The sequence below is a fragment of the Pangasianodon hypophthalmus genome, chromosome 1 (genome assembly GCF_027358585.1).
Source record: "Pangasianodon hypophthalmus isolate fPanHyp1 chromosome 1, fPanHyp1.pri, whole genome shotgun sequence".
NCBI lineage: Eukaryota > Metazoa > Chordata > Actinopteri > Siluriformes > Pangasiidae > Pangasianodon > Pangasianodon hypophthalmus.
Genome location: NC_069710.1, coordinates 4,082,993 through 4,105,648, shown reverse-complemented (window position 1 = coordinate 4,105,648; position 22,656 = coordinate 4,082,993). Strand labels below are relative to the sequence as shown.

Sequence of the window (22,656 nt, the reverse complement as noted above, 5' to 3'; positions counted from 1 at the left end):
ATTTGTGTCATTTGAAAAAATTTACTGTTAATTTGATCATTATTCCTTGTGATCTTACTAAAAGGGCCATAAAGGACCACCAGGAACCAGAGCAATGTCTGTAAGTCTTTTTTTCTTTTCAGGGGTCACTGATCAGTTCCTTTCTGCCATCTATAACTATTGCCTTGTATTCTTTTAGACTTGTCAACTGATCAACTACGTACGAGACAACTGTGGTAAAGTTTCATAATACTGTACTTCACTATATTGCTAAACATAATTAATAATTGCATTAAATTAAAAGTTTATGCTTGTTTTTTTTTAACTCTAATTTACCATGGTTTGCTCCCACAGTCTGCTGTAAAGGTAGGTCTCTTACTTTCATTTCTATGCAACACAAAATTCATAAACATTTGTGAGGATAATAAGGATTCAATGTTTAAAAGGACATCAGTAAACATGAACACATCTCCCTCTTCTTTGACATGTCTGCACCTCTAGATAAAGCAGCTTGCCCTGTCTATCCCACTGAACTGGTGATTGGTTTGGATATGTCTGATGATGTGACTCCTGCAGTATTTGAGAGAATGCGCTCAACTCTTCTTTCTCTGCTGGACAGCATCGATATCACTGAAAGCAACTGTCCCACAGGGACACGAGTGGCTGTGGTTTCTTACAGTTCTAACACCAAGTACCTCATACGTTTTTCTGACTATCGTCGTAAAAAGGACTTGGTGGAAGCTGTGAAGAACATCCCTCTGGAACGTACATCCAACAGACGCAACATTGGTGCAGCCATGCGCTTTGTGGGTAGAAATGTCTTCAAACGTATTCGTCAGGGTGTTCTGATCAGGAAGGTGGCGATCTTCCTCATCAGTGGTGAAGAGTCCAGGGATGTGACATCATCTAGTGGGCAATCTGAGGACATGGCATCCATAACCACAGCTGTCCTAGAATACAAGGCCATGGAAATCAACCTTGGTGTTTTTGCATTTAGGAATACTTTCAATGTTAACAACATTTTTGAGGTAAAGGAAAATGGTAACAGTGATGCTTATGGCAAATAGCTGGTCTATATGGCTTGCTGCCATAATGCACCTACTTTAATCCACTTTCCTTCTGTTGTGTTTTGTGATAAAGGCTATAAGAAAGGCTGATGAGACAGGAAGCTTTATTTTATCTGTGCTGGAGGGACAACGTGCACCATTCAGGAGGATCCAGCAATGTGTCATCTGTTTTGGTAATGTAATGCTGGGTATAACCTTACATTTTACAAATTAAATGTGTTAAGTGATTTAAAAAAAAGTCTCAAATTAGAATTTTCATGGCTTCTTGGGTATTCTTAATCTGATATAGTTAGATTTTCTTTCCTTCCATAGGCAATTGGCTTCTACTTCTTAACGCATAAATTATTTTGAATAAAAATTTTTTATTTGGTACATCATCACTACCAACTTTTACAAACCTTATAGACATCTATATTCTGATGGGATTGGTCTCAGGATGCCAGTGTCCCCTTCCACAGAGCACAAGGGCTAACAGAATGGCTTGATGAATATAAAAATGATAAATCATATGCTATGGCCTTTAAAGTCAACAGATCTCAACCCAACTGAGAGATTTTGGACTGACATGTTAAACAGCACTCTCCATCACCATCATCAATACACCAACTGAGGGAATATGTTTTAGAAGAATGGTGTTTATTTCTCCAGTACATTTCCAGAGACTTGTAGAATCTATAATAATGCACACAGAAGCTTTATTTTGTTTTTTTTTTGTTTGTTTGTTTTTTTTAATTTGTCACCTGTCTGTAAAGATAAAATTGTTTTCCCTTTAAATGCTGTTGGTATCAAACGTGCAAATGTGCTGTGTAACTTTCAGGTTTAGTAACTTGCATTGCATAACCCATTGGACTATATTGTACTTCTTATTGGTTGTTTGTAGCACACGTGGAGTATTTTTTCTCTCTCAGAATTTCTGCACATGCACTAATGTAGAAAATCAAAAGAGATTTGATTAACCATACATACTGTACATATAAACTGTACATATAACTCAGTTGCTGGGTTTAAGATACTGTAGATGAGATTGAAGTCAGGCATTTTTTTTATCGTATCTGCCGTCTTCTCAGATCCTTGCAATCCAGCTAGAGATTGTCCCAGATCCAGCGAAGTGTCCACTTCAAAGGAGGTAGATGTGGACCTGGCGTTGCTGGTGGATGGTTCCAGGAGCATCCAGGCAGATCAGTATGAGGGAGTGAAGCAGGTGTTGGGCACTGTGTTGGACCAGCTTGTAGTGAGTGGTCAGCCCAGCAAAGCTGACAGACAGGCGAGGGTGGCGCTTTACCAGCAGAGTTCATCATACAGTGAGGCCCAGGCTCCAGTCAAGCAGATCTTCACTTTCCAGCAGTTCCAAAACCGCAAGCTGATGAAGCAGAGCATCTTCAAAAATCTACAGCAGACTGGTAGCTACTCTAGGATGGGTCACGCCATGGAATTCGTAATGCAGGGCCTTCTCACTGTTCCCAAGCCTCGAAAAAACAAGATGGTGCTGCTTATAGTTGGAGGAGAGACAGAATATTCTGATAGAGCAAAACTGGACTTTATCTCCATGAAAGCAAAGTGTCAGGGTGTGGTGCTTTTCACTCTTACAGTCGGGGATCATTTCAACAGCACTCAGGTGGAGATGCTTGCCAGCTTTCCCACAGAGCAGCACATAGTTCACTTGGGCCATGTAAAGCAAGGAGAGCAGGAGTACTGTCGGCGCTTTATGAGGACTTTCCTACACATTCTGAGTCGTAAGAAAAATTTGTGTTTCACAAAAATATATACTGTCGGTGATAATCATGATTATTTTGCTCAAATATATTGATAGCTAAGCTCATTAATATTAGAATTATGTTTTATTTAATTAAGAAAGCCCAAAAACATATGATCATGATTGAAATATGATAAATTTCCTGTTATTTGGTGATTAAACCAGTGTGCTTCATAATCTTGTTTCAGGCTCTGAGCTATTGTCTTAACTGTATGGTGTAAAGAGGTCTGATGTAACACAGTGTGTTCTAACTTTATGAATACAGGAGAATTGAATACCTACCCTTCTCCACTGCTTAGACAACAGTGTGAAAGTCTTCAGCAACAAGGTAAAATCCGGGGCCTTGATGTCCTTGAGGCTACTGAGAGATCACCCATTGAAAGGTAACATATGATCTTAAGCCACTGTTCAAATCATATTTTAATCAAGCATGGACCCTTGCGTGCTCTTTAACTATTATAACTTTGGAAAGTCATGGAATAACTTTAAATAACTTTAGATTTGAAATAAATGTAAAAATCGTATCTGATTTAATCAATATTTAATGATGAAGACAATAAATGATGAAGACAACAAGCAAACCAAGCTCAAAAGGCCTCCTTCTTCAGCCTGACAGCTCCCTTTACCTCCGTTGTCCACCAACGGGTTTGGGGACTACCGCCATGACAGGCACTGACGACCTTGAAGCCACAGCTCCGTTCAGCCACCTCAGCAATGGAGGTCTGGAACATTGCCCATTCCTGTTCAGTGTCTCCAGCCTCTCTCAGAATGCAGGAGAAACTCTGCCAGAGGTGAGATTTGAAGCTCTCCCAGACAGGGGGCTCTGCCAAATGCTCCCAGCTAAACCTCACTACATGCTTGGGCTTACAAGGTCTGTCCTGCATCTTCCCCCACCATCTGATCCAACTAACCACCAGGTGGTGATCAGTTGACAGCTCAGCTCCTCTCTTCACCTGAGTGTCCAGAACATACGGTTGCAAGTCCAATGATACAACCACATAGTCGACCATCGAGCTGCGGCCTAGGGTGGTCTGATACCAAGTATACTTAAGAACACCCTTAAGTTCGAACATGGTATTTGTTATGGATAAACTGTGACTAGCACAGAAATCCAATAACAGAACACCAGTCTGGTTCAGATCGGGCACGGCGTTCCTCCCAAGCACTCCCCTCTAGGTTTCACTGTCATTACCCACGTGAACGTTAAAGTCCCACTGATGGATTCTCCTGCAGGGGCACCTTCTAGCACCCCACCCAAGGACTCTAAGAAGGCCGAATACTCTGCACTGATGTTTGGCGCATAAGCATAAGCAACAGTTAGAATCTGTCCCCCAACACGAAGCCAAAGGGAAGAGACCCTCTCATTCACCGGGGTAAACTCCAACATACCAGCACTGTACTGGGGGGCTACAAATACGCCCACTCCTGCTCTCCACTTCATACTCAGGGCAACTCCAGAGTGGCATAGAGTCCAGCCAGTCGGAAGCAAAAACTCGGGTATGGGAGGAGTTTGGTGAGACTCTTGAAGGCTCTTGAAGGCTCTTGATGTTGTTGGGATGTCTTGGCTGACATGCCTTTTCAACATTGCGTGGAGGTCGGGGACAGTACCCCTGGATTGGCAGACTGGGATGGTGGTCCCTATTGTTAATAAGGGGGACTGGAGGGCTCATGGGAGTTTGCCCAACCAGTCTACATGTGTTTTGTGGACTTGGAAAGGCATATGACCGTGTCCCTCATGGGATCCTGTGGAGGGTGCTTCGGAAGTATGGTGTACCAGACCTTTTATTACGGGCCATTAGGTCCCTGTATAACCGGAGAGAGTCTGGTCTATACTACCAACATCAGGTCAGACTTGCTCCCAGTGCAAGTTGGGCTCCACCAGGGCTGCCCTTTCTCACCAATTCTGTTCATGATTTTCATGGACAGAATTTCTAGGCACAGCCAAGGGGTGGAGGGGGTCTGGTTTGGTGACCTCAGGATTGCATCTTTGTTATTTGCAGATGATGTGGTCCTGTAGGCTTCATCAGGCAGTGACCTCCAGCGTGCTCTGGGGAGGTTTGTAGCTGAGTGTGAAGTGGCTGGGATGAGGGTTAGCAACTCCAAATACGAGGCCATGGTTCTCAGTCAGAAAAGGGTGAGTTGTCCCCGTCATGTCGGAAATGAGATACTGCCTCAAGCAGAGGAGTTTAAGTATCTTGGGATCTTGTTCAAGAGTGAGGGTATAGTGGAGCATGGATGGATCAGTGCAGTTGTTGTACCAGTCCGCCGTGGTGAAGGGAGAGCGGAGCCGAAAGGGGAAGCTACCAATTTACCGGTCAAACTACGTCCCAACCTTCGCCTATGGTCAGGAGCTTTGGTAGTGACAGAAAGAATGAGGTCATGGATACAAGCAGTGGAAATGAGCTTCCTTTGCAGGGTGGCTGGATTCAGCCTTAGAGATAGGGTGAGGACCTTAGACATTCAAGGGGAACTCAAAGTAGAGTCGCTGCTTCTCTGCATCGAAAGGAGCTAGTTGAGGTGGCTCAAGCATCTTGGTAGGATGTCTCCTGGATGCCTCCCTGGGGAGGTGTTTCGGGCATGTCCAACGGGAAGAAGATCCTGGGGCAGACCAAGGACTAGATGGAATATATATATATCTTGTCTGGCCTGGGAGCACCTGGGTATCCCCTTGGAGGAGCTGGAGGAGGTGGCTAGAGAGAGGGAGGTCTGGGCATCTCTGCTTAGACTGCTGCCCCTGCTACCCAGACCAGGATAAGCAGAAGAAAATGGATGGATGGATGGACATCAGCTCTGTGATAGAAGAAAAAAAAAATTTTATCCACTGCCTTGTCATAAGCTGTCTGAGTGATATACATTGTACATTGAAATGTTCACATTCTGCTCCTCAGTCCTCACTCAAAACAAATAACTTTGCATGTTTGACTGAAAATTGAAAGGAATTAAATGTAGGTATATATGACTTCTATGTAAACTAATATTCACTTTCTTAATGTTTCACCTTTTAATATTGTGTATATTAACTTCCACTTTTTAAATCAGAAGCATGTGTACTGAGAGATAGCAAAACAGCTTGATTAATAGAAGTACTTCTGCTTCAGGATTCCTCTACCAACGTTCACTTACCCTGAGGATACAGAGAAAGAAGAAGAGGAAGAGAAGGAAGAATACAAAGAACAGTTAGGGACACTGGAGCAGACTGCATATGAAAATTGGGACGTGCCGACCTCAAGACATGGAGATTCAAATGGTAAAGCAGATTCATTTTCATTGTTAAAGCAGTTCATTTTAAGAATTCTAAAGAGAGATGCAGCAAGTTGATATGAACTATTATAGGGTTGTCCATCCAGCTCCTTCATGCAAATTGTGAAAATGAAAATACAAATACCTAAATACACTTGGCAGCAGTGGAGAAGTTGCTCTATTGATATATATATCACACACGCTCTGTCACATCTTGTCTATATCAATAGACAGATAGCAAAACAGCAAAACAACTTGATACACAAACCCAGATCAATTATAAAAGAAGTAAATGCCTTACTTGATCAGTAAGAAAATTTTGCTATTTTGCTCTCTCTTGATTGGCTATGCTTCCTGCCAGTCATCGCGCCTGAAGCTGGGGAGTGGTGGCGTTTCATGCCAGTAGGTGGATTGGCTATGCTAAAGTTGCCCTATGTGTGAATAACTGTGTAAATGTTTGTGTGCATGGTGCCTTGTGGTGATCTGAAATCTCATTCAGGGTTTGGGTATGAGTTCAGTTTTCCCAGGATATGCGCTGGATCCACTGTGACCCTGACCAGGATAAAACTGTTACTGAAGATGCATGAATAAAAATTTTGACATTCTTGCATTCTCTCTCTCTCTCTCTCTCTCTCTCTCTCTCTCTCCAACCACAGATGTATGCTACCTGAAAAAAGATGATGGGCCCTGCAGAAATTATATACTCAAATGGTTCTATAATCAAGAGCAGAATGAATGCTCTCGCTTCTGGTATGGAGGATGCGATGGGAACCTTAACAGATTTGACACTAAAAAGGATTGTGAAGCCCGCTGTGGGGAGCTTCATACTGTACAGTGACTCTTTCAAAACACTCCATACACTATACACCAAACACTAATACATAACAAGTTACCCTCATACTTCTTCTCAGTTTTTATATAAAACGATGACACAGTAGGATATGAACAATGCTTTTGTGTCCATTCCATGTTCTTCACCAAAGGAAAAAGTAAATAAAAATGTTCAACCAATGATTTTTCAGTAGATGGAATGCAAAACATAAATTAAAAGAGTAAATGCCAGTTATTCAAAAAAGGATGCATTTTATATAATGGGTTTTTGTTTGTTTGTTTGTTTTCTTTTCTTTCTTTTTTTTTTTTAAAAAACGTAACATAGCACTGTCATTTTTGTTTTAGATTCCACAATTAAAATTTCCCTCTTGCTCAATGTTTTGAATGTTGTTTTTTGGTTGCGTTGTTCGCATGGTCCAAAATGAGTTTCAAAATGGCCAATGAAAATATTTCACTTAAACCAAAGAGCTATCAATACAAAAGAGTCAGATGGTTGTTGACTATGCTTGAGCTACAACCTTGCATCAAAATTCTTACACAATAATAGTATAATAGTAATTCCCATCCATTTATAGCTAATTCATTAATATCTGATCAATTCTCAACATGCCTTTCCATAAATACTTTGTTTTGACTTTGTAATTGTTTTATATGTGAACCGTACACTACAATTACTATCATCCCAAGTGCTATGACTATCATTAAAAAAATGATTATAAGAAAGTGAGTGGCATCTGTTAAAACCAAGCAGGACTCTCCATAAGTAAGATGTACCTACATATACATTTACATTTATCTCATTATCCTTGTATCGAGAGGGAGTTACAGAAGTACTTTAAAGTTTCTATCAATAAACATGTCATACTGGGTCACTAAGTCAGGAACTAAGAGTACTATCAGTCTAAAAACCCTGTTGGGGAGGTTAGTATTGTATGAAAAAGAGCATAAGGATTTTTTTAAGTAACAAAGTGCTAATTTAAGTACTTCATAAAGAGGTAGATGTTTAGTCACCATTTGGAGACAGCCAGTGATTCAGCTGGAGTTCATTAGCAGGACCTTGGTGCTAGAAGGGTCCAACCGAGCAGTGCTAGAGGCTCAAAGGGAGCATGGTGCAGTGTGAGATGTGATAAGTGCTTAAAGGTAGGTGGGTGCTGGTCCATTTTTGGCTTTGTAGGCAAGCATCAGTGTTTTAAATCTGATTCGGGCAGCTACAGGAAGCCAGTGGAGGGAGCGCAGTAATGGGTGGTGTGCGAGAACTTGGAAAGGTTGAAAACAAGTCATGCAGCTGCGTTCTGGATCAGTTGCAGAAGTGAAATGCTGTGCAGAGGCAGACCTACCAGAAGAAGGCTGAAAAAGCAACTGAATAGCATCACTGTGGATAGAAATGAGCGAATCTTCTTGATGTTGTTGGAGGGTGTACCTAACTCAGAAAAGAACTATAATAGGTGAGATTACATACTAGTCATGCAAACTATGTTCAAACTTTCTAATGGAACAGCAACAACTTTTTTTGACACTGTATTTTCTAATAAGTCTTATGCCAGACGGCTGGTGTATATAATATTTCAGGCAGAACAATGTTTGTCACATCAGTTAAGGTTTGATCAACCATTGAAATGGCAAAGTAGATGACTATGAATTTGGCATGATAATTAATGTTAGGTGTGCTTAATTTAAAAAAAAAAATGATTCTGTGAATGACAATGGATGGTGGACCAGAAAGTTACATGAAAACAGATGGGCCATAACCAGGCAGATCACATCCCAATACAACTTTAGTTTCGTTTCAGGAGTACAGCTGGTTCATTGTAGTGTGATCATGTGAGGACAAGTTTTTAATGCTTCAGTGGTAGGCACAGTTCCAAGATCTCAACCCTCAACCCACTGTCATGTGATATAACATTTCTGCATACTATATCCATGCATGATGTAGACTTCATGCAGATTATACTACAGACTTGTAAGCATATGCTGAATCTCTTGATAGGAGCAGAGCCCACAGAGTGAACCTCATTGTTTTCTTGTGAAATGCAGTGAGACATTGCAACTTGCCAATCAAAATGAAAATGTTGTTTGTGTACGTTAATTTAATGAGATCTAGGTGGACCAACGGCTAACCAAGTCACATTTAATTTCTCAGATCTGATTAAAAGTAAGGAAGAGGCAATTAGAAGCAATTAGTATACTACAGGCAGTTGTGTCACATCAGTGTTGATAAAATATGTTTTGAATAAAACTGCTCGACTGTGCCCTGACTGCATGTTTCCTATTTGGTTTCCTTTTAGGATGCTAGTTAATTAGTCCCATATGTGCTTGTTAACTTTTCAGTTTTCTATTTGTTTGGCAAAGTAAAGCAAGTGTATTTAGGTTATTTTCTGTAGTCCTGCCATTTCTATTTCTGTGGAAATACATTAAGGGATAGAATTATAATCATGAGATCAAAACAACACACACACATCAAAAAACAGAATGAATCTGTGAATGTTCGTGTCCCATGCGGGGTGAATTCGCCCAGCATTACTGGGATAGGATAGGCTCTCCATCCACTGTGACCCTGAACAGGATAAAGTGGTTACTAAAAGTGAGTAAGCGTGTGAATGAATGTAATGCTTTTAAAAGAAAAGAAAAAAAAAAAAAAAACAAAGATTATTGCTTCCAGAAAAAAAGCATTCTTGGGAGAACAACTTCCCTAATGTATACAGTATAATATTATACTTTGTGCTAAATATCTCTATTCCAATTATGAGACTATGAATTACACCTGTTACAGTAATTTAACTGCAAACACTAACTGCAGTAATTTAGTTGGTTATCACCTTAAAATCCTTAACAGAAGTACTATTATGTTTGCTGCAATGCTTCATCTTAAAAAATTCATCACATTAATTTAACAGATCAAAATAATATCAACACCATTATCATGCCACTCTTTGTGTTTGAATGCTAATTTCCACACTTCAAATCTAATGCTTGTTTGTGGAAGTATGACAATTTGATAACGCACGTACTGCATTTAGAAACTTTAGGCCACCACATTGTTCAAATAGTAAATAAACTACCACAGGGGGAAAGATATCTGTTAGTCAGTGTTTTATCCAGTTAACTTTAAAAAAAGATATCAGCGATTTTGAACTCGGAAGTGAGTAGCACTGATCCTCTTCTTTTCCAATCATTTTGTAGAATCGTCAGACTTTCATTTCGTTTTTTAATTTTCTGCCAACTCGTGAACATTTTCACATTATTTGCAAGTATGAAGACAACCACCTGTGACCACCCTTCCATGATTACCTTACATATATTCATGTATAAACGATGCCATTGTCAGTTCCCACGCAATCATCAGTTCTCCGCTATCGCAGAACAGCTATCAGCTGGGAAGGTCACATCTTTTCAACTCACAGGGCACCTGTTTTGTTTTAGATTCCAAATGAAAATCTCAAAACGTGAAAAAAAAAATCTTATTCTCAATCTATTAGGTTAGTTTGTCAGGTCATACTCTATGCCTTCATTAATAACATCAGGAACAAGGCACATTTCAGAACATTTGCTTTGTTCATATAGTCCAAAAATTCCCACTAAAAATAAAATGTGATTAGTTTTTGTTGATCAGGCGAGAAATTGTCTATTATCTAATAGCAAAGTGAGAGATTTTGTTGATCTGTTGTATGTAGTTACCTGTACCATGTTTTAGGATTTTGTTTCATTTGATGTTTTATACAAACAAAGGTGTAGATATAATTGACACTATAAAAAAAGACATTTACCCTAAATCTTTATTGCATAATACTGATGACCAAAAATCAATTGCTCATGGATTTGCACTAATACAATGTATATAGCTAATATTATTGTGGTTAGCAACCACAGTTTGGCTGCCTGTGTCTAGCTACACTGCATGATATTCACATTTACACTTTGCAAATACTCATGACAAGGAAACACATAATAACATGAAATAGTTGTCATGTTAAATAACAGACCTTATTAGGTCACATGGTGATAGCATTGAGGTCCATTGCACATTACCATTTTGTTTAGACTTCCACACAGAGTGGCATTAATGAGTGTTCTCACTTCCAGACTTTTACAATGCCATCTCTAGAGGACGTGACTATGAAGCCTTGGGTTGTCTGGAAGGTGGCGATGTCAGTAATAATGTCATGGTGGCCCACAGGCAAGGACTCTGGACCTCGGCGAGGTGCGTCCTCTGTGGCACCACTCTTTTGCTTACTGTGAATCTCCTAATGATGAAGAAGGGGGCATTTTATATTAAAAAAAAACCCAAACCATAGGACAATATAAGATATAGGCAATGTTTAGACAATGCTCAAAAAACAAGGAATCAGACCTGTACTACTTCAGTCCCTTCAATAATCTTGCGGTTGTAGAATACAGAAGGGCAGTGTAGGGAGTCATTGGCACCACCAGCAACAATATAGGATCTTTCTGGGTATGCAAGGTCCCAGAATCTGAAAAGAACATGGTATTTAACATGGTATAATAATCTCAAACAACATACAGTATGACATTGCGAGGAAAGCACTTTTTCCAAGCATGGTGCTGCATTTCATTTTTTCCCACACAGACTCATAAAAATAATAATTAAGAAAGAGAGCAAAATCTGATGAAAGCCAAATCCCCATAAGCAAGATGTACCTCACTATAAAAGTGTGTTTCATAGTGAGACTACCTAACTTGAAACCGACTTGAATAAATTAATAACTAATTTTTAAATTAGAATGAATGATTCACTTTTCATTAATAAAAAACTAAATATTGTGACTATACATACCTTATTCTCATGTCTGATCCAGCAGTGAGTAGGAGGGGGTTGCCATCAGCAGGGCTGCAGTATATTCCATGTACACTATGAGGGGATGGCTATGACAGGAAGCACTGGTTAAAATGGTTAATATGGCTAATCTTTCTTCTGATCTTATATTACACCAGGTTGCCAGTTTACAAGATACACCCCACCATCTGACAGTCGGACACATTCCGCAACGTGACTGTGGTGTGTGGTTTAAATCACACACAGGCCTTTCTAGCAACAACTAATGTTAATCAAGGGTTGAAATAGTCAAAACAGAAGAGCCTCCCCCAAACAGCTGTCATCCTGGCCTACTCATGCACGACTTTTTCAAGGGTTTATCTAAAATGGTGTGAAAAGAAAAAAAAAACTACCGGTAAGTGTGAACACTGGACAATAACACCTTGCAGATCATAGATATCAAAGGAGGATGGCAAGAATCGTACAAGCAAACAGACAAGCCACACCTCGGGAAATCACATGCGAATTTGGTATGCAGAATGTCAATCTCAAAACGTGCCACTTAATGGACTTATGGGCTACAACAGATTATGATGGATGCTTTGTAGTAAAATAAGAAAAACGTGTGTCCCCAGTAAACACTAGGAAAAAAGTCAGGCAAATGCAGTCCAGGAGCTTTCCTGTTTCATGTGAACAGAACCGGCTGGTGGCAATATGATGGTGTGAAGAATGTTTTCCTGGCACACAGTAGGGCCTCTGACACTCATCATGAAATGTCTAAACAGCATGCCATATCTGAATCTGGCATATCATCACTTCACTGGCTATGATTTATTTGACACTCATGTGGATTGCTTGCCAGTGCAAGATGTTAAAAAGGCACGTGTTCTCACTAAATACTTCTATGAAGCTGAAGTTTCGGTTTTGTTGGTTGTATAATACGTGGACTTAAACAATCAGACATCTGTGCAGATTTCTGTAAAATACAATCACATTCGCACAACATTCTTGCATCCATCACTGTGTAGACCTCAGGCCTAGGTGAATAATGCTATTCTGAGGGCCAAAGAAGGGGCAACATGCTACTAGACAGGTGTACCTGTCAGCATATGGCTAACATCATGGAGGATTTGTAGGTATGAAATAAGAGTTACTACATGCCTGCAGCTCTGAGAGAGGTGGAGCAGAGCTGGCCCACAGAGTGAACTTCCTGTCTCCTGTCTCCATGTCCCACATTGACACCTCATTGTTTCCTTGGACAGCTGAGCAACACAGAGGATTACTATTAGCCTATAATTATTTTATGATAATATATACATAATATATAATTATTATTATATATTATGGACAAACAAAGGAAAGGAGTAAGATGAAAGTAAGAAAATGAACAGTTTTTATTTTACAGAAAGTTGTCAAGTTCTATGACCAGGACTTTTTGAGTGCACTTTTAACCTAATGAGGTCTTGGTGGAAAATTGCCTAATCGGGTGACCTTTCAAAGGCTCGAAAATGCCCACACAGTCTTTCAGACAGTACCTGTCTGTTCAAAGCGGCTGCCGCTGGCAGTCACACAGTTTGTTTTTAATTTCCTGTTATGCCTTGCACATTTTTATTGCAACATCCACCCTGATCTGTCTCTGTTCACTCTCCATATTGTGAGTCTGTCAGGTCTTGTCCATTTCTGCTTTTCATCTTCCTCATATCTTGTTAAATGTTCCTGTTATTTTTCCCTGGTAGTCATAGTTTAAACCATCTGTGTTTTCTTTCTTGTCTGGCAAAGTATTTGATAAAGCATGAGTACTTACTGAATTGCCAAGATATGGTTTTCCATAGTCATGTCAGTAGCCCTAATGTTTAGCATTTTCTGGTTTTGATCATTGCCTGGTATTTTATGTTAATGGATATCCCTGCTACATTTTAAAATACTATTTTATTAACAAATTAGATAAATATATAAAGCATCTCACCTGTTATGACTGAGGACTGATAAAGGGGATGCATGAGCAGACGCCTGATTCGAGCTCGGGCTGGATGCGAGTGGTTGGAGATTGGCAGCTGAAATCGCATATCCCAACATGCCATTGTTCCATTGCTCGTACCTTCAAACAAACAGGTACACACGGACTTCAGTAAAATTCCATAAAAGGGACTCTGTATTACAGTAATTAAAAAAAAATGCACTTAACAGTGCTTACCCACACACAGCCAGCACTGGTGCATGTCCACAGCGAAGGAGGTGATGAGGCCGAGGCGCAGATCATGGCGGAGGGTCCAAGCATTGGTGTTGCTGCGCAGGTCCCAACCCACTAGTGAGCCATTCACTGTAGCATAGGCCAGCACGGACTGAGCCCCAGAATTAAAATGATGCATATCCACCACACAGCCATCCTCCTTCAAGTCCAGAAACCTGCATACAGCATTGGACATGGTAGACAGATATATTAAAGGTGGAGCAAATCAGATTTGTCAAGGATTCTGTAGGGTCTGCAACTGTTATTATACATCTGGAAAGTAACTGCTTGAGCCTTTATAACCCCCTCTCATATTTGTTTAGTGTTTTCATGGCAATTGGTATTGTTATCATTACCACATTAGTCTTATCTGATCTTCGAAACATGTTTAATTTAACTTGACCCTTTAACAAATTTCAAACATTAAATTCCTACTACAGTTGATATCACTTACCTGGTCTGACACGGCTGCACCTTGGGGGATTTGGGTGGCTTGTGGGCCTCGACTGCAAGGAGCTGAATGGAGCCATTATCTGAAGCAACAGCAAGGTAATGTGACCCCTGACAAAAGGTCAAGGTTTTCACATGACCACCAATACGGGAATACGTGAGCACTGACCTAAAAGACAAGTTCACCATTTTCCATCAGATTTTCCTGTCTTCTTAGAATAGCAATTAAACAAGCCAAAACATTCAATACACAACAACAGTTACAGGGAAGTGTGGAGTTTGTATCTTATCAGTTGTGAAGCTATTGACCTAGACAACTGGTAATAATGGGAAGTGTTGTTGAGTTTCTCCATATTTTGTGTATTTCAAACTCGGTTACATTGGGCGAGAGTGAGTGATCAATTAGCTCGCCTGATCTGTCTTTTTATTCTCTTGTGTGGGTTTTAGCTAGTGTGCGAACATTATCCATTCAAGCGAAACATATTTGACAAGCTGGTGAACAAAATACACAGACAGCACAAATCCGGTTAAAAAAATAACAATTGGAAATTACTAGGCATTATTGTTTTATTCTCCATACAACATTTTAGCTAGCTGCGTCTAACAGCTCTGGAGATGCACAGAACCCTGGGAAAGCCCCCAGGTTACAGAGGGGCAACAATTTTCCCTTCAACCAGATCTTACATATTTGCAAGCTAGCTGGATTTAGGCGACTAGTGCATTCTGTAGGTTATATGCTGCTTATGCTACCATAGAATAAGTAAAGGTAGACCATGGCAGGACAGTGATGCATTGACTGCTGCTTGATCAGGCAGTCACAGTAAGAAGCAGCTCACGGTAGCTAAAAGACAAGCTCGTAGTGTGCACTGTGCAGTTTGAGACAGAGCCTTAACTGCTATATAAATGTCTGCACTTGCAGCTGTCAGAGTAATGCATGGATGAAGAACGCAGCACAACCCACGTTATGAATGTTCTTCCACAAATAGCTTGCAATAGCAACATTTTTGTACCCGAGAGGGTTAAATCCCAAAATCCAATATAGCTTTTAAATCCAAGGTGCTATATAATGGTAATCTACCTTGTGGTTGTTGTCTTGCCCTCCATTTTCTGACTGTCCCAGATCTTCACAGTTCCATCATTGGAGCATGTGGCAAAGATAGAGTGCTCATCAGACACGCGAATTCGGTTCACAGCTGACTTATGTTCATGGAGATGGGCTACTAACAGGCCTTTAGGATGCCATCCTGCAGAAATAAATCATTTCATTTTATTATATACATAATTGCAATGATATAGAAGCTTATCTAAACAACCAATAAATCTAGGAGATCAGAAAGTGCAATGGACCTCAGAAGGACTTCTGAGGAAGTGTCTGCTATCTATTTACTGTTTTATTCATTCTTCTATATTGTTTAATGTGGTTGATAAACTATGCAGCTTTCAGCTAAAGAATCCCAGATTGTTGCAATAGCCTGAAAGAATTGAGAAGTGAGATTAGTTTCAGCTGTTAACCTGGCAATGGAGGCCTGCTCTCCCACTCCGCACTCTCCATCATTTGCTTGGCCATGCGCTCTGCATTGCATTGCTCCCTCTTCTGCTGCACCAACTGCTGCAGCTCAGCTTTGCATGTAGTTACACGCCGTTGGTAGGTGGACGCTCCACTCATCGACTGCACTACCTGGACTGCAGGGGACGCTGTGGCTTTCCTGATCTGAGTGCCTCCACCTTCAGGCATCTAGTGTAGGAACACAGGAAGAAAGAAGACTTTCAGTACTGTTGCTCGTAAAGCTATGAAATGGTCAAATGTTTAGGGCAAACGTTATGAGTCAAAAGAAGCACATGTCTATGGAGAATGGGGAGAAGGCTAAAACAGGGATTAATAAAAGAGAAGAAACAGTGACGAGGAGATGCAGAGTGGAAAGGAGGGAGGCAGGGAGAGATAGTGTGTAGTCGGCTCAGCAGTCGACCTGAGCTGAGGATGGAACATGAGGGAGGTTAAGAGTCTGGGAGGAACTCTCTGATCGCAGACGCCCTCCCGCCAGAGTCCCGTTGGGTTCCCCACCACCGCTTGCAAGTAGAACAGTAGGTACCGTCGGCAGAGCTGGTGCAGAGCTGGGAGGGTCCAGAGAACCGAACATGCTCTTCCACTCCTCATTTAGATTCGAGTCCTGCTTTGTGTGCTTACGAGCTGATAAAAGAATGAAAAAAATAACAATCAGTTTTATCCACCCTGGATTTGAATTCCTTCTCTCTCCACATATTTGGTATATTTCAGGAGCCAGTTATTTTAAACACATTGGGGTCATATACACATACTGACCATTTATTAGGAACACTAGAACTTTTGCTCATTCAAATATCCACCAATTATCAGCCAGTGATTATCAGCCAATCATGTGACAGCGGTACAACGCATAAACCCGTGTAGATACAGGTCAAGAGCTTCAGTTAATGTTCACATCAAACAACAGAATGGAGAAAAAAAATGTGATCTCAGTGACTTTGACCATGGCATGGTTGTGGTTGCCAGATGGGCTGGTTTGAGTATTTCAGAAACAGCAAATCTCCAGGGATTTTCATGCACAATAGTGCCTCGAGTTTACACAAAATGGTGTAAAAACCAAAAAACATCCAGTGGATGGCGGTTATACGAGCAGAAATGCCTTGTTGATGAGAGAGGCCAGCCTGCTTCAAGCTGACAGGAAGTGGTCAGTGAGTGTATAGTGATAAGTAGAAATCACACATTTAGGATGTATAATACATTCTACTACATAAAATGTCAAATATTGCAATGAAATTTAACACTATTGTTTTTAAACAAAATTAACTCATTCTTGATTGAAATTCAGTGTCTGAAAACCCATGCACTTATTATATGCCGTAAAAACAAACACTATGCACTAAACGTAAAAGCAGTTAACTGTTATACAGTATTTTGATGAAAAATATAGAAAATCAAATTCAAATAGATCAGAACAGAGACTCTTAGAGTGCACCAAATGCCGTATTAAGATGTGGTTGATGCCATACTAAGACTCAGCATTAACAGCATAATCAGTTCAACTATTAATTTAGTTTGGTCCACTTGCATGCAGTTCAGCCCTCGGTTAAGCCATGTTCATGTTATTGCAACATATAAGCTGTAAGAAGAAAATACTATTTATCCACTGGTTTTAGCCAACAATCTGCTGTGCAGAAGTGGAACAGAATGTACTTCAACTCAGTATGCACAGGGCCAGAATAAACTAAAGATGGCCAGGTTTAAACAGTTCTCTAACATGACAGCAAAAAGTCTGGATTTTTAAATACACTTCAAAGAAAGCCATTGTTATTAAAAGCTAAATAATATATCAAAAACAGTAGAGATGAAGTCTGCAAACAATAGAAAAAAAACACTACTTGTTAACCTGCATTCTGAACTTGAGATACTAAGAACGCGTTACAGAAGCTGTATAACAACATGACTAGTAATGCTTAACATGCTATATACCTCTCTTGTCCTCAGACTCCTGCTTTGGTCTGATCAGATCCACCTGTCGCCCAGTGATCCCTAGCAAGCCCAGGTCAATAACGCCACTCTGTGCCCCATCACTCATGTGAGTCTGGTCCACAATGTTGGCCTTGGCCTTGCTAGACTTCAGCATGAAGTCTTTGAGGGCCAAGAGTTTGTCCTCCTCAGCCTCAGTCATTCCCTAAGAGAAAATTAAAGCATGAGACATGAAGTGATACTGCTTGACCATGAAGAACCATGTGGATAAGAATGCTTATCATAGTGACGTTTTAGACAATAGATTATGATGCTAGGTAAATGCATCACCTCTCCCAAAGCAGAGCCACAACATAGGACAGGTCATTAAACTAAAACAATAATACTCTCATGAATAACACTTGGCTGGAGCACAGAAATTACTCTCCATGACTGGTGGCTGCACAAAGATTTAAAAAAAAAAACTAACCACCAGTGTATTCCTGAGATCGTCTACACCTATACATTCACTCTTAACTCTGTGAAAAAATAAGTATACCCCATGGAAATTGTTGGCTTTTTTGACATATTCGGATAAGGAAACATTTGATCATCTTTGAAATAGTGCCTGTTAACAATTTCCATGGAGTGTACTTATTTTTTCACATGACTGTAGGCTTGCTGTCTGACCTGTGATAGAAGCTTCTTGAGGAGTTGTGCAATAGCAGGATCTTCAGGAATGGGGCACTCAGGGATGGAGCCATTACGTTTCTTCTGACGAAGCAGCAGGTGTCTGAAGAGGCTGCTAATGTCTTTGGAGCGGAGCGCATAGTCAAAGATGGAACGGCTTACGGGCTCTTTGAGTACACTCAGAAGGACAATCTCCTTATCAATCTGTCAAAGAACAAAAAAAAAACATTTTCACTGTGAAGTGAGAACCCAAAGTGTTAGTTTTGAGAAAAGGAATGTTGTATAATAAGCTCACCTGTATAATAGGCTGAGTAATAAAGGGGTTAAGGTGAGGCATTAGCTTGCAGTACACATCAGCAATATTTAGATGTTGTGCAACCACTGTAATGAATCCCACAGCCCCATAACGGATCCATAGATTGGGATGGCACAAGAAAGGAGCTGACAGGACAACACACGCACACAATGTTGCTTATCACTGCACTGCTTATTAAAAAAAAAAAACTCACCGTTTTTTGTCTGAATCGTGTCTTTAAAACTTGTTTCATTAATTACACTGCTATGTTATATACTAAAACATTTTACACATACACATATTGTTTCTATCTCCAGTATATACTGTAATAAAAACATAAGCAGTTTCTCTCACCAATGTCACTAACAAACTCATAGATGTGTGTTTTCTGTAGGAGTCCCAGCTGGCACATGCAAGTCAAAGCATTAAGAGCTTTATAGATGACAAACTCCTCCACATCACTCAGGCCTTGCTGTAGCAGGGGTTTTAGGATGGATGAGCTTTGCCATCCCACATAAGCCGCTACACCTGTAGAAGGTGGAGAGAGGTGTGTGCATTTAGGTATGTACACCTTTCCCAGGGCATGTTCAAGATCATAAAGCAACTTTGACTATTTTGGCTTTTGAGAATAACTGTAAAATAAATTCCAAAATTACTGGCGGAAAAAATAACTCACCCACAATACTGTCAAAGAAAGCTCCACGGAGATGCCAGTCATTCTTGTCATTTAGAAAGGTGATCATGTGGGAAAGAAGTACATCATTGGCCTTCTGTCTACCAAAAAACACACAGAGGCGAGTGATGCCATTTTCCAGCAGCGTCTGCTTCACGATGTTCTCCGGGTCACTAAGGAGTGTTACCACTTTCTGCTGAACCATCTCATGTAATGCCTGCAGCTCTGTAAGGATAGACCAATATTAATAAATAAAATCAATTCAAATTCTCATCCCTAATTTATGTTACTTTTATAACATTACATAATATAACCGTATATTACCTAACATTCTGAATTAACGTACATTATTTTTACATTCTGACATTTTTATAGAACAGGAAAATGACTGCTAGATAGACATGTACCTGAATCATAGTTTTCATTGGGGTGAAGTGTTTCCTCTGCATCATCTCCATTTACGTCCTGTTCACAGTTGAGATTGTTCTCCTGCACTAACTCTAAAAAGCGCAGTGCTGTTTCTGCCAGGTGAGCAATGTTCTCTAACGGATAATAATCATACCAGTTCAGTTAAAACATTATGAAGGTCTGCTCAATAATCTGAGTGTATGCATTGCATTCACTTATCTTACCCGCATAAGCAAGTCTGACAATTGTGGCTTCATCTTGGGCCAAGTGGGCAATACCAGGCAGAATGTACTCTGGGTAAATGTTGACATCATTACGGGGCACCTCTTTGACCAATGCCAGCACTTTAGCCAGTGTGCGCACAGCTTCTGCCCTGACCCGAGGCACTGAGTCATTGCAGAAGTGAAGTAAGTAAGGAGTGATTCGATCTAGCAGGATTTCTACACTTAACCTGCTGGCCAGATGAAGCACCAAGTCTAGTGCCGCGAGTTTAGAATCACAAAAACGCAGGGTCTGCAGACAGGAAGTGATTACTGACACCAGAACTACTAGACCATGTTCTTTGCTTGATCCAAGCTCCTGAGAAGCCTTCTCTTGCATCTCAGACTTTCCTGCCTGCCCACCACCACATAGGTTATGGAGGATGTTCTCCAGATCTTTTCGAATCACCAACACTCGCTCATCTGCAGACTGGAAGGTCTCTTTAGCAAACTGGGCCATGTAGGGTTGAAGAAAGTTGTAAAAAATGTCAGGAAAGGCTTTGCCTCGTTGCTGTTTCAAGTACTCCTCTGCTGTCAAGCGTTTTTCAGGTTCTCGCTGTATCATCTGCGCCACCTGGGACAAATATACACACATGCACACTGAAGGGATGCCATATTGAGAGTATTGAAATGTATCAAAATAATAGCTGATGTTGAATGTTGAATATCTGAAAAATAAAAGCCAAAATACCAGCTCTCGGATACTCTTGTCTTCAATTTTCATCAGAACTTGTTCAGTTTGAAACTGCCCTTTGCGATATGCCAGCAATTGCGAGAGATCAAAGAGTGGGACTCCTTCTGTGAATAGTTCTGCAATTACACAACCTGAAAAACAGATACAAAATGGGAAATGCTTTATACAGCTTTCAACAGGTTTGAAAATATGTATATATATATATATATATATATATAATAGGTTTTTACCAGCTGAGAAAATGTCCATCGGTTGTTTGAGCTCTCCTCTGGTCCTCTGGCTGTTATTGCTGAGATCCATGAGTGGAGTAGTCTGGTCACTCTCTGTGGCAAACATACTGCCATCCACAAACCTCTCTGGAGCTATGTAGCAGGTTCTCCTTCGAGACGTATCAAAGAAATAGTTGAAATCTGCAGGGTTGTCCTCAGGCAGATATGTGGGTTTAAAACTAGCAAAGTCTGTAAGCAGCACCCAGTTCCAGCTAGTCACCATAATATTCTCAGTCTTAATGTCACCGTGACGCACCCCAGATTTATGAGCCTGGTCCACAGCATTAAGGATCTGGAATGCAATCCATTTCTTCTCCACATTATTGAGGAAAGGTCGCGTACTGATACGATCATAAAGGTTGTCGCGAACATACTGCCGAAAAAGAATGGCTGCTTTCTCTGAGAGTGTGGCCTTCTGAAAGGGTAAACAATTCTGGCAGGAATGTAGTCGGATCTTCAGCTCTTCCAGCTCCTGCTTGTAGCTGGTTAGCGGCAGTGAGGGATCCTGAATGGCAAATACCTTTACCACCACTAAACCCTCTCTGTGCTTTGCCCTGGCCACCTTGAAAAATCTGGTGCTGCCAAGACTTTTGTCATATTCATATTCATGGATGTCTGAGAAATAGCTGTCGACAGACAATATCTGTGATGGAGCAATTCCTGCCAGCTGATTTCCCATAGTGTTTTTTTCAAGGTTTCTTCCAACTTCTTCTGGAAAATGGATCCTGATCTGATGATGAGAGAATATTAATTATATATATATATATATATATATATATATATATATATATACATATATATACACACACACATATACATGTATGTATACATACATACATACATACATGTATGTATGTGTGTATGTGTGTATGTGTATATAGATAGATAGATAAATAGATAGATAGATCATTCTGCCTTTAAGAAAAACAGTTGATATGTTCTTTAAAACTGTAAAAATACACAGAGATCAGTGTACAACTGCTGACACCATAGTGATGATAGTGCTAAAGTGCTAAACTGTGTGTGTTTGGAGGTAGGGAGCAGAATAATGACTAATCACAGTTATCTAAAGGTAATGTTATGCCTCACATTAAAAATATAAACACACACTATTTACACCTACTATTTAATGGCAAAACCACACAGTCTAGCCTAATGCCAAGGTTGTTTAACAGAGTTTTTTTATACTGTTGTTGTATATACGATGCTTGCATTATTACTGAGTGTTGTTTACCTGCTTTTAGCTCCCAGTACGCCAATTTATTTCCGCGATGACGGAGCTCTTCTGGCTGATAACAGCAACCGACAATCTAACAGCTAGTTAGACGGCTCCATTAGCATCTAATAATTGTTTTAAAAAAAAGAAATGCATCTGACAGCAACAAAACCTGTCATTTACACCTAAAACACGGAATCGCTGCTTGTTTTTGACCAGACATGATGTTTGTCAATAAAGTTGCCGTTAGCTGATCTGAGGTCAGTCTAATACAGAATTCGGCGCACTGCAGTGATTTACATATTGCTAAACCTGATCCTGGATCTGCTAAACTAACCGGAATACGGAAGCCCTCTACTTCCGG

General features: G+C 40.3%; 2 protein-coding genes across 3 annotated transcripts in view; one reads left to right on the top strand and one right to left on the bottom strand.

Moving 5' to 3' along the window:
* LOC113526514 (collagen alpha-6(VI) chain-like) overlaps window positions 1-10,304 on the top strand; it is a 37,527-nt gene extending 27,223 nt beyond the window's left edge. Inside the window, exons 32-40 of the mRNA XM_026913613.3 lie at window positions 65-100; window positions 179-215; window positions 334-345; window positions 481-1,007; window positions 1,120-1,219; window positions 2,114-2,779; window positions 3,065-3,182; window positions 5,898-6,046; window positions 6,696-10,304. Coding sequence (XP_026769414.3) covers window positions 65-100; window positions 179-215; window positions 334-345; window positions 481-1,007; window positions 1,120-1,219; window positions 2,114-2,779; window positions 3,065-3,182; window positions 5,898-6,046; window positions 6,696-6,877 — 1,827 coding nt within the window. The 3' untranslated portion in view covers window positions 6,878-10,304. The remainder of the gene's footprint in view (window positions 1-64; window positions 101-178; window positions 216-333; window positions 346-480; window positions 1,008-1,119; window positions 1,220-2,113; window positions 2,780-3,064; window positions 3,183-5,897; window positions 6,047-6,695) is intronic.
* Window positions 10,305-10,625: 321 nt separating this feature from the next.
* pik3r4 (phosphoinositide-3-kinase, regulatory subunit 4) lies at window positions 10,626-22,558 on the bottom strand. Of its 2 annotated transcripts, none has more exons than XM_026914037.3 (20): window positions 22,311-22,558; window positions 21,038-21,806; window positions 20,805-20,938; window positions 20,078-20,687; window positions 19,853-19,987; window positions 19,449-19,670; window positions 19,127-19,300; window positions 18,773-18,918; window positions 18,478-18,681; window positions 17,812-18,013; window positions 16,289-16,509; window positions 15,834-16,056; window positions 15,400-15,565; window positions 14,326-14,490; window positions 13,836-14,047; window positions 13,608-13,739; window positions 12,803-12,903; window positions 11,663-11,751; window positions 11,219-11,339; window positions 10,626-11,111 (listed from the first exon to the last, which is right to left on the bottom strand). In XM_026914037.3, exons 2-20 carry the CDS (start codon window positions 21,753-21,755, stop codon window positions 10,941-10,943), a joined length of 4,146 nt encoding a protein of 1,381 aa, XP_026769838.3. In that variant the 5' UTR covers window positions 21,756-21,806; window positions 22,311-22,558; the 3' UTR covers window positions 10,626-10,940. The 2 variants fall into 2 exon arrangements, with proteins under 2 accessions (XP_026769838.3, XP_026769840.3); XM_026914039.3 differs by having other exon boundaries at window positions 16,412-16,509.
* Between the last annotated feature and the right edge of the window lie 98 nt (window positions 22,559-22,656).